The following is a 12871-nucleotide window of genomic DNA, read 5'->3' as shown; positions in this document are numbered from 1 at the left end:
TGATTTATTACAATTAAGTTTGAAACATCTGAATAGTTCTGCTTCCCTTCCTTTAACAAATATTTTTCTATCAAACAAACACTAAACATATCAAAATAGCTTGTACCAAAATATACAGTCACTGCGCACGCTAAATAATGTCGTCACTGGCTTGATGAAGTTTAATTCGCGTGTATTGTACCCTCGGAGATCCGTGGAAAAAATTTACACCCAAAATAACAAAATTCAGTTTGGCAACACTGTATAAATGTTGATAGTAACATATCCTTTTTAAGATAAACACAACTGTAATTTAGTCCAAACAAATTAATATATTTTTTTTGCCAACAAAAATGAGATTTTTCAACCAAATAATGTTTCAAATATGATGTGCAAAATAATTTTTAATTGGGTTCTGCTAATGGTCTTGCTCTTTTTGTCATTAAAGTAAAAAAAAACTTCAAATTTCACTCATTAAATCATTATTGTCCGGTTATCGTCTTAATTAGTTTAACTGTACTAATATCCGTCGAGTAATTCTGAATGATTAATAGATTGTTAAAATATTTTATCTGTAGCGGATTCTGGAATATCTTACAAATATCGAATTTCATTGATAAAATGCACATATCCCACCGATCTTCGCTTCGACCATACCTAATTTTTTTATTTGCGTACACGTTAGCGTGTACCTAGACACAGCGAAATATAACCATAATAATAACTAATGTAAAACTATGTGACGTCACGGGTCGTTTGAACTATTTTATACCGCAGAAGATTTTAAATATGTATTTCTAAGTTATTACGAGTTTTTGAAGCGTGAAATTTTGAAAATCTCATTTTTAAACAAAACTGAACATTACTATGTAATAAAAAAAATTGTGCAAGTTCCCTATTTAGCAAAATAAAAATATCGATAATAAAAATATTGTCAAAGAACTACAGTAGACAGAATGTTTCATATAATGTAGGTACGAATGAATAAAATTTTAGTAAAAATTGCAACTTACGTATGGTACATGCTATTAAGTATAAAACTCACTGCACTCACCAGTATTGATAAAATGCATAAACCTGTTATCATAAAGTGCACACACTCACTGTTATAAAAATAAGTAGACATCGAAACAAAATTCAGGTTGAACTATAACTTTCCCACTGTGACGGTTCGCTGGCTATCTCACTCTTCGACAATGCTAGACGTTGTCAATATTTGAGAAATATTGACAGCGGAACATGCTACATTATGTATTTTTTTTCTCAATTTCCCCTGTAGATGAGGCAATGAAGCACTAAAAAGCAATAAAGCTACTAATTTTCTGCCGCAAGATGAATCGCTCTGGAACTTTTTGCATTCGATTCGGGAAAGTGTCAGGAAAGTTTGTGAACAACATTCATGATATTAAATGAAAATAACGTTTTGTGCGTAAGGAAATTGGTAGAAAACAGGCTTCTTGGTTAAAGAAAATCAGGGAGTGGACAGGAATAAAGAAAGCACACCAAGAATTTCAGCCCTCCGAGGAATAACACCAAATATCGGAGGGCCAGGTAGTGCTAGACTGTACCTCCACAATATACAGTCCACCCTTCTCTACGGAGCTCCAGTCTGGGTCGAGGTTCTACGCTATAAGAAATATAGAGACGTGCTAAACAAGGCGCAGAGGAAACCTCTGTTGAACGTAGTCAGCGCATACAAGACTACGTCTACCACGACCTTACAGGTGATAGCAGGCGCCCCTCATATCTACCTGCTAGCCAGGGAAAGAAAAACATACGAACAACAAAACGGTCACCTTCCGGAGGTAAGAGCGGATGCCAGAGAGCACGGACTGGCAGGCAGAATGGGAGGCGGAACATAACAAAGCCCAATGGACCAAAAAACACATCCCGAATGTAGGGACGTGGTACGCTTGCAAGTTTAAGAGGGTTAATTTTTACTTTACTGGACAATTTTACAATTTTTAACTGGACACGGGTCCTTCCAGGCGTTCACTCACAGAATCGGCAAGACTGATGACGACGTGTGCCGGAACTGTCACGTGAGGGAAGACGCAGAACACTGTGTCTTCCGGTGTAACGTCTTCGCTCGCGAACAGGCCAAGCTCAGGAACCAGGATGGTAGGCCCAGATAATATAATTAACGTCGCGATCGAGAACAAATTAAATTTTGAATTTATAATTGACATCGTTACGGCCATCGTAAAATGTAAAGCGGCTCTAGAACGGGTAGAACAACAAAACGGGTGAAGTGGTCCCTCAAAGTCAGCAGAATAAAAAATAAAAAAAAATAAAAATAACAATAAAAAATAAAAAAAAAATAAATAAAAAAGTAAAAAAAATTAAAAAAATACGAAAAGAACAATACTTTTCTCAGCAAGATTTACAAACATCGTATATACCCCATTCCACGAATATACGACCCTCTTGGATTATCGCGACAACGACTATTTTACTGTGAAAAATATGAAGAACGAAAGTAAATTGCAAATTATATTGTGGTTAATTGGAGTAATTATTAGAGCAAACGACTTCCGTACTTCTTATGTTGCATACTAAAATATTCGTTGTCGTGATAATCCAAAACAGTCGTATATTCGTGGAATACACCATACAGAGATATACCCCTATTCCCCTATCTTACGTTAAGAATAAGATTTAGTAATATTGTACACAGATACACATGACCTCAACCCCTACCGTATCTTTATTTTCAATTCAACACGTCACTTAAAGATCTCCCCTATCCTCATTTCCGCTCTTAGGAAGGTGAGGATAGCATAGCAGGGCTTATGCAAATCTTCTTGGGACCTACTTACAGACCGCGCGGAATATCCCTATGTATCGTTCACTAATGAACACGTCCAGGGATGTTCCGAGTCAGGGTCAGAAGAGGGGGTGGTTTTAGTTGGTAGGCGGCTGGTTATGGGGGCACCCGGGACGCATGAACCATACTCTGGTCTGTGGTCCCCAGCCTGTTCTCCTCTCCTGTCCGAGTCCAACAGTGACAACTTCCCTAGTCTGCTAAGAGCGTTCCACCTCAATCAAAAAAAGACCAACTATTTAGAATAGCTCGAGACAGGACAGTTTTGCCATGTTAATCGCCAAAGTCAAGGGGACTTGATAGGGCACGTTAAGAAATAAGCATAAGGAAAATACATTTCCAAAGAGCATAGAAAATGAAATATTTGCAACTCAAAAGATGTCGTCTGGAATGTTTTAATTTTGTTACCCGGAGGTTTTCTAGGTCGCTGAACACGAATATGATAACGAAGATGGTGCTGAAGCTACCTGGTACCCATGGTGGACCTCGTTTCCTCGAGTTACATGTTAATTTTATTCCAAATCAGTCGGTCATTACTCGGGGGGTTTCCGAGGTAGCCGAACACAAATATCATAACGACGATGCTCCTCAAGCTACCTGGTGCACAGAGGGGGTCCGGACAAATATTCCCCTGACAAATAATCCCGGACAAAAAATCACCAAAAATTATCCCTGGACAAAAAATCCCCGGACAAAAATCCCCGGACAAAAAATCCCGAGACAAATAATCCCCGGACAAAAAATCCCCACAAAAATCCCGGACAAATAATCCCCACAAATTTTTTTGGACAAAATATCCCCACAAAAAATCCCGGACAAAAAATCCCCAAGAAATATTTGCTGCCGATTAGTTATCTAAAAGTTTTCCCGAAATTTTAACAAATTTCGAATTTCAATTCCATGCTGAAAACTTCAAATTTTACATGACAAAAGAGTGAGTTTTTTCAAAAATCGTGGAAGATAATATGGGGAATCAGCTAAGGCCCCGTTTTCATGTCAGACGCTTAACGCGCATTTTGATAACGCGCGATTACAACTACATACATTTTATTGAAGACCGTTCACAAGTAAAAAGCGCCTGTTATGAAAACGGGGCCTTAGCTCATTCCCCATATTTTCCACGATTTTTGAAAAAACTCACACTTTTTCGTCATGTATAAATAAATAAAGTTAACAAAAATATAACACAAATAAAGTTTTCAGCATGGAATTGGAATTCGAAATTTGTTAAAATTTCAGGAAAACTTTTAGAGAACTATTCGACAGCAAATATTTCTTGGAGATTTTTTGTCCGGGATTTTTTGTGGGGATATTTTGTAGAAAAAAATTTGTGGGGATTATTTGTCCGGGATTTTTTGTGGGGTTTTTTTGTCCGGGGATATTTTGTCCGGGGATTTTTGTCCAGCGATAATTTGTGGGGATTTTTTGTCCGGGATTTGATTTGTCCGGGGATTATTTGTCCTAGCTTCACTGTGGACCTCGTCTTCTGGGGTTTCATGTTAGTTTCATTCTAAATCAGTGTAGCGTCATTTACTCTCGAGGGTTTTTGTGTGAACACGAATATAATAACGACGATGGTCATCGATCTACCTGGTGCCCAGGGTGGAACATCTATTTTGGAGCATATTTTATTTTTACATGGATTTACAGGTTGCAATATAGTTTCTGCCAGCTTAATTCCAGGAAAAATAAATTTTGTTAAAACGTTTTAAAAAATATCAACCTTGCCCAGGAAGCACATTTTAAAAAAGTTGGACTGTCTGGTGAGAAATAATAGTTGAGGATACAAAAATGAAAAGGTGTCGATTGGTAAAATCCTGCCAACGGTAGATTAACATTAATCAACATAAAAGTTCAGGTGAGGGGGTTTATCCTGGACACTAGATAACTTGGAGACTATCGTCGTCGTAGTTTTCGTGTTCAGCCACCTCAAAAACACCTCGTCTGTTATGATGATAACGACTTTTGATTGATTTCGAATGACTTACATTGATTGATTGATTTTTCATAATATTTTTAATTTTAGTCACTCGTAACTAAAGAAAAGCGTTTCTTAAAAATTTTTATTCACATTTTCTTATTTTTTACTTTTTATTCTTACACTTTTTAAACATTAAAATATATCGTCATGTTTATTAAAATATGTATAAAACATATGATGTACAAACATGAAAAGTAGTCGGAATCGGCAAAAAATTTGAAACTTTATTTTTTATTTATGAAGCATAACGTAAACAATTAACGTAAAAACTGAAATTATGTATAGTTCTTATAATTAGCTACAATATGTAAAAGTTTCAAGTTTCTTCATTGTAAAAAACAAGAGAATTTAAGCATCTTCCGTTAAAATCACTTTTTTATTTAAACAATTAATAAACATAAAAAACTTTGTTTGTTCACTATTCATATATTGTTCCTGCAAATGCATATGTCTGCAAATTTTTAGTCATTTGCATTGAAGAAAAGGCAGTCAAATTAACGTCCAAAAATTTGACCCAAACGATGGAGCTAAAGAAAAGCGTTTAATTAATTAATACGACAAAACGAATTCTAATGTTATTTGTAGCACAAAACGTCTCTACCGGTGTTTTTTCAAGGACTACGATAAAAACACGAATTTTTTGAATTCGAGTTTTGGGTGAAGTTTTGTTTCGTATCGTATTGAAATATGACACCAATAAGCGCCGATTTTTATATAAACAAATATATGAGCGTTCAAAATTTGAAACTTTATTGTTTATTTATGAAGCATAACGTAAACAATTAACGTAAAAAGTGAAATTATGTATAGTTCATATCATTAGCTACAATCCGTAAAAGTTTCAAGTTTCTACATCGTACAAAACAAGAGTATTTAAGCATTTTCCATTAAAATTGTTTTTTTTTTATTTAAACAATTAATAAACAAAAAACTTTTTTTATTGACTATTCGTGTATTGTTCCCGCGAACGCATATGTCGGCAAATTTTCACTCATTTGCATTGAAGAAAAGGCAGTCAAATTAACGTCTACAGATCTGACGCAAGATTTGACGCAAACTATTGAACTAAAGAAAAGCGTTTTAAAAGAAGCTGCATCTCGATAAAAACTCGCTAATCGAAAAAATACTAAGAGGCACAAAAGTTTTAGAAACATTGTGTTTAACTAGTGGTACCACAATAATAATTAAATTGGAACGTACACAAAAGTTTGGGGGAGTTTAAGGGAACAAAACCCCATAAAATTTTTATAGGGTGTATATAGTTCACTGTTATTTTTTATTAAGATGTTCCTATTATAAGAATGCCACATGTCCATTTTAAATAAAAAGAGTTTTCGATATATGGAAAAAGATCGATTTTAATTTTATAAATTCAAAGGGCTGTAACTTTTTTTATGTGCACATTTGTACTAAGGTAAGTTAGGTTCAATCGATCTATTTTTGTTCCCAGAATATGTAATTTAATTTATGACCTGTATTTTTGTTACACCCTGTACAATTGGGCAAGGATTCATCATAATAATAGAACAGTAGTCATAGTTTTTAAGTACAGAATAAGTAGTCGTTCTTAAGTATTACATAAACTATTCTGAAGACGTTTCCGTGACAAATAGGTGTTAGATTGTGGATTTAGTGCTGGTAAAAAATTACAATTAACGAGAAACTATAATCTATTCAAGGTTAGATAATAAATTATAAAGATGGCAGATTTAATTAGTAACTCACACATTGCATTCAATTGAACTACGCTCACTTATCTTATACCAATTGGCCAATGGAGCCCGATATATCAATATGTGATGTTTTAATAGGCGTAATGTCTACAGATAATAATAGTTTTATGTATTCTTCGTTACTATAGTCGTAAAAGTATCATCGTTTTACATAATTGGTGTAAATTAATCAAGCTGTTACTTTTATGCGTGTTTTGAAGTGTGTATTTAACTATTCCCTTTACCTATAACGAGGGGTTGTGTAAATACTGCGAATAAACAAATAATGTTGTTGAACATTGCATTAGAAAATAAAATTGTACAAAAATTTTACTTTATTTTAGTCATTTGAACCTTTGAAATCTGACTTTGTTAAGAAAAATCTTGAAAATACCTTAGACAACACACACCAGCAATGAAAATGTCCTGAAGAGAATATGTACAGATAGGGATCTGCTAAAGATAATCAAAGTTAGGAAAGTTAGCTACCTAGGCACATAATGAAAAACGAAAAGTACCGCTTTTCGAAAAATGGGGTCCCAGTACGCACCAGATTTCATGGCTTAAAAATATCATAGACTGGATCTGTGTTTAGAACTTTGTCTAAAAATTTTAGTGGGGACTTTCCATTTTTTAATTTAATTTTCCATTTCCAATAATCATTTTTCCCGATTATACCGCCTTCTATCCATAATTCGAAAAAAGTCTTGAATAAAAGTTGTTTATTTTTACGTAAGGAATCCAAATTTTGCAATAAAAAAGGAGGGCTTCTATTTAAGATTTTAAAGTAACCCCCCACTCCACCTCCGTGGGGGTCATGTTTGGTTTCATTCGATTTTCAGTTTTTCGATCTGATGTTTTACCCCCCACCCCTCTCCGTAGTGGTCGTGCCTGGTATCATTCGATAGATTTTTGAAAAATATTGAAGACGTATTTTTTAGTTTTTCGATCTGACGTACATTTCGCGAAATATTGGATTTTTTTTGTGAAACTTTCTGACTCGCCCATTTTCAAATCGTCATATTTTCGAAACATACACTGTTTAGCATGTACTTAACTTACCTTATTTTAATCTGACGTTTCGAGTTTTTCTAAGGATAGATTTTTTTTGGACCCCCCTTAACGAACTCCCCTGTATTAAGAGCAAATTTATGTTAATGGTACATTTACATGGTACAAGCTTTCTCCCCATGTGATTTTCTGACGCACTCGTGTAACTGCAAAAATCCCCGCTTGGGCTCCCCTACCATAGCATTTTAAACCCTTTAGTTTAAATTGTAGCACGTAAATGTCGGATTAAATTCATTTTTTCATGAATGGGCGACTTTGGAAATAAATCCCGAAACAGTCAATTATTATTTTTAAATTATGATCTGTTGACATATATATCTTACTAGTGACGTCATCCATCTGGTTATCAATTTTACATACACTAATATAAACATTATCATAATTAATTATGCAGGGTGTCCAATTTTTTTTAATTAAATGAATTAAGACAAAAAGAAGAATGTATGTAATTTATTTAATTCAAAATACATTTTACTGCTGTCAGAAAACCGAAAAAAAATGTTTATTTCACAAATAAACATTGTTTTTCGCTTAAATTAAATGTTCAAACTGCCAAGAGACAGGTGGGTTTTTAACATTAACATTTAATTTAAGCGAAAACCATATTTATTTGTCAAATAAACATTTTTTTTTTATTTTTTTCTGAGAGCAGTAAAATGTATTTTGAATTAAATAAATTATATACATTCTTCTTTTTGTCTCAATTCATTTAATTTAAACTTTTTTTGGACACCCTGTATAATTAATTATGATAATGTTTATATTACTGAATATAGAATTGAATAATCTTTCAAATGAGTTAGCACACGATCCGTACTCTGATTAAATAATCATCAATTACGTCATCATGCCCAGATGGATGACGTCACTAATATGATATATATGCCAAAAAAAATCATAGTTTAAAATTAAAAGTCGCCCTATTTTGGGAATTATTTTCAAAATTGCCCATTCACGAAAAAAAGAGATTTATTCCAACCTTTACGTGTTCACTGTATGATGTGTCTAAATTGTGACTAACAGTGAGAAAGATAAAACTACCTAGGTCAAATCAAATTTTAGAATTTCATTTTTTAGAAACAAAAACAAAATATCTTGTTGAATTTTCAAAATTTTGCTCTTTGAAAACGATTTCTTCAGTTAGAAGTTGAAACAGAAAATACAATATGTACATTTGTAGCTAATTACCATCGTATATAATGAATTCAATAGTTCTCTAATATTTATTATTAATTATTTTCATTCTATATTTTCTTATTTCACTTTTATTTACGTTATAAATTTTATAATATAAAATGCTAATATTTCTACAAAGAAAAAAAAATAGGCTTTAACTTGTATTCAATAAGCGTCCTTTCGTATGACAATGAAGTCGACTTTATTAAGTAACAAGACATTTATTTAACACGCACACTACACATTACCCTCCTGAGTTATTATTGGTAATTACGTGGCTACTAAGTTGTGACTGGCCGATTTACTGATTGTTTAAACCATAAAAAAAGTTTAGTTATGTATTTATCTATTTAATAGTTATTTATGATACAGTACGTAAATCGTTCAGCAGGACATAGTATTAAATATATACATTGTATATATTTATAAATTCATACATTTTATTATATTGAGATAATTGTGGCAACTGAGCTCTCTCGATGACAATATGGTTGTTAGCATTAAGGGGCATTAACCTCAAAATTGATAACTCATTTCGACTGACACAAATAAACGTCAAAATATGACAATGTAGTAGCTACATATTTATGGCCTAAGGGAATGGGAAAACTGTTTAGTTTTGAAATTGTGTAGTTTTTAAATAAAAAATATTTTAAAAATTAAAATAAAATTATTAACTCATTAATCATAAACTTTGTTTTTGATTTATTGATGGACAGCCTTGCTTCAAAATTCACTCATTCTATTCGTTCTAACAGCTCTATTGCACCAAAAACTCGTACTCGAACAGAAGCTTCAACTAACACAGGTTAGCGCAATTGCCACAATTCTCTCATGTATATTTCCTATGTTCAGCTGAACGATTTACGTACTGTATAAGTGTTAAAAGTACACGTTTAAGGCACGCATGTGAAAGTTTGCAGAATGAGCGACAGCGAGTTCTGCAATTCACATTAGTGCCTTAAAAATGTACTTTTTAACACGCATATCATACAATATTTTTTCTACAAACGTAATTACAGGACAATATCTACAAAAACTTTTACTTGAACTTGACTGACATTCCATTTTTATATTTTTTTGACATTACATCAAAATTGCCTATACGGTCAATACGAATTGCAGTAAGGTGATACAGTAGCGATCAACAGGTAGCCAAAACGCGTTCCAAGATTGCGGCTATAATTTTGAATATATTTTCGAGATATTTGGCACACGTATTCGTAATATAATAAAGAATGGCGGTACAGAGCCCAATTTGAAAAATATATTAATATGTGGAAATTACTCTGTAATTAAATACAATATTAAAAAAACGAGCCTGTACCGCCATTAAGAAGAACAAAAAAATACTCTTTCTTCAAATAAACTTTTTTATTCGATGCCTAGATTTTGTGTCATTTTGGAACTACTAATGAAATAAAAAAATTTAGTAGATCCAAAATGACACAAAATCTAGGCATCGGATAAAAATGTTTATTTGAAGAAAGTGTATTTTTTTGTTCTTCTTAATGGCGTACAGGCTCGTTTTTTTAATATTGTATTTAATTACAGAGTAATTTCCACATATTAATATATTTTTCAAATTGGGCTCTGTGCCGCCATTCTTTATTATATTACGAATACGTGTGCCAAATATCTCGAAAAAATATTTAAAATTACAGCCGCAATCTTGGAACGCGTTTTCGCTACCTGTTGATCGCTACTGTTTCCTCTTAAAGTAGCATTTTTAACGCTCGTATGGAGTGCTAAAAATTGCATTTTTAACACGGTTGTAGAAAAAATTATTTTACGCTAATAATTTTAAATTAATCTGTTTGAATTGTTTTTTTAAATAAGGAATAATGTAGCTTTTAAACTAAAGTAATAGCTGAAAATCGCTATAAAATTTCTAAAATTTTAGGACTACTTTCTACTTATCCATTGTTCACTCCGCATAATTTCTAAACTAAACACATTACATTAATGATAACCTGAGGAATCACTCACCAATTTTTTAAATTAAACTATGCACCAAATTGGTAAAAGCGCGAACAGGCACTGATTTAAAAAGTAGACAAAATTGTATTTTATTTGAATCAAAGAAGCCGTTCGACCCCCACCTAAATGGTACTTGCTGTCTCATGCTTGACCATTTCTACTCAAAGTATAAAAATTACACTCTGATATCGAAATTGAGAGTAAACTAAATATCAGAGATCGAAATACTTACTGTGTGCGAATAGCACCATGAATTTTTACTTTTTTTTTCTTATGATTTACAATTAAATACCTAACAGCAGGATGGTACTGCCATGATCTCAAATCTCAGGCTTTATATATATGTACTTCTAACAGTGGTTACAAAATCTCTTGCTTCTTACTGCAAGACTAGAAGAGTTTGTAAATAAAGATCTGGATGGTACTGACGATGATCATTATGATCTCTTTAGAATAAGTGCAGTACTCGATCTAATTCAAGCACAAATATTGCTTCGAGTTCAAGCTTCAACATCAAACAAACTTGAATATCATCAATAAAAAAGGTATCATTCAACTTTAGATTTCCCAGGTAGCGGTGATGAAGATTCTGACTACTTAATAGTTTTGGGTGTAGATTATTCTGTCGAAGACAAAAACCTTCATATATCTACTCATATATGACAGTGACTCAGAACCAGAACTAAATCGTAACAAGGACCATGTAATCCATCTTCTAACAAGTCAGAATTCAAGTACAACTGCAGTTTAAATTAGAAACAGAAGAAGACCAATCTTATTTGCCAAGAATGTGATGTAGCATTAAGCAGAGAATGTTTTTCTATGTATCATCCGAAATGAAATTTGAAAAAATAATTTTTCTCTTTCACAACTTTTGTTTTACTGAGTAGATGTAGAGCTAGAAATCTTTACCAGTGATTTTTAGGTAATGGTAGATGCAAATCTCAGGTATTATTATGCTTCTCATAGAGGTTTTATATGTTAAAGTTAATTTAATGTAATCAAATCAATCTCCAATAAAATCGTTTGTAACTCAAGAAACGTAACTTAAAAATATTAATTACATTTTAAAGCATTCTACTTTACAATGTACCTACCTATATAATGTCGTGTCTAAATTGTGACTAAGGGTGAGAAAGATAAAACTAGGCCAAACCAAAAGTAAGAATTTAATTTTTAAGAAACAAAAATATTGTTTTTCAAAATTTTGCGCTTTGAAAACAATTTCTTCGGTTGCAAGATGAAACGGCGAAAACAATATTTTGTAAGTACATTTGTAGCTAATTACCACATGTATAATGGAAAAAATAGTTCTCTAATAATTGTTATTCATTATTTTCATTTTTTATTTTATTATTTCACTTTTATTTACGTTATAAATTTTAAAACATAAAATGGTAATATTTCTAGAGGCTTTAACTTGGTGTATTCAATAAACGTGTTTTGTAAAGACAATGAAGTCGACTTTACTAAGTAACAAGACATTTACTCAACACAGACACTACACATTACACCCAAGAGCTAGTGATGGTAATTACGTGGCTACTATTTTGTGACTGGCTGATTGTCTAGGCCATAAAAGCACTTGGCGTATCTTATTTATGATTCATTTAATGTTAATGATTTTGAATTAATCTGTCGTAATTGTTTTTTTTTAAGGAATAATGTAGCTCTTAAACTACGGTAAAATAGCTGAAAATCACTATTAAATTTCTAAAATTTTAGGACTACTTTCTACTTATCCATTGTTCACTCCGTATAATTTCTAAACTAAACACATTACACTAATGATAACCTGAGGAATCACTCACCAATTTTTTAAATTAAACTATGCACCAAATTGGTAAAAGCGCGAACAGGCACTGATTTAAAAAGTAGACAAAATTGTATTTTATTTGAGCCAAAGAAGCCGTTCGACCCCCACCTAAACGGTACCTGCTGTCTCATTCTTAACCATTGGTAAAAAGTACTTTCTCTTATTTACTTTTGTGCAAATCTTTCATATCGATTTGATGCTTTTGTTGTATAATACTTAATTATTTATGCTTGAAGAGGTTATAATACTTTTTGCCGGTAGTTTTTGTTCTAGTATTATGTTTCAGATTTAATTCTAATATTAAATTTTTTACTATAAAATCAGAAGTTAGC

General features: G+C 32.4%; 1 protein-coding gene across 4 annotated transcripts in view; it reads right to left on the bottom strand.

Annotated features, from left to right (window-relative positions):
- The window catches only part of LOC114326436 (retinaldehyde-binding protein 1), a 93809-nt gene extending 81201 nt beyond the window's left edge, over nucleotides 1-12608 (bottom strand). The window contains exon 1 of one of the 4 annotated variants that reach the window (XM_050644530.1): nucleotides 12535-12608. Coding sequence is in view for 1 of the 4 variants with exons in the window: in XM_028274805.2 (XP_028130606.2) it covers nucleotides 1034-1105 (72 nt within the window). In the remaining 3 variants the exon portion in view is untranslated. Of the gene's footprint in view, nucleotides 1-992; nucleotides 1184-10732; nucleotides 10828-12534 lie in introns of those variants that run through there. The other 3 variants (XM_028274807.2, XM_028274805.2, XM_028274808.2) reach the window with 3 other exon arrangements.
- Between the last annotated feature and the right edge of the window lie 263 nt (nucleotides 12609-12871).

Source organism: Diabrotica virgifera, chromosome 1 (assembly GCF_917563875.1).
Source record: "Diabrotica virgifera virgifera chromosome 1, PGI_DIABVI_V3a".
Taxonomy (NCBI): Eukaryota; Metazoa; Arthropoda; class Insecta; order Coleoptera; family Chrysomelidae; genus Diabrotica; species Diabrotica virgifera.
Note: the sequence above shows the minus strand (reverse complement) of the source record. Positions and strands in the feature narration are given on the sequence as shown.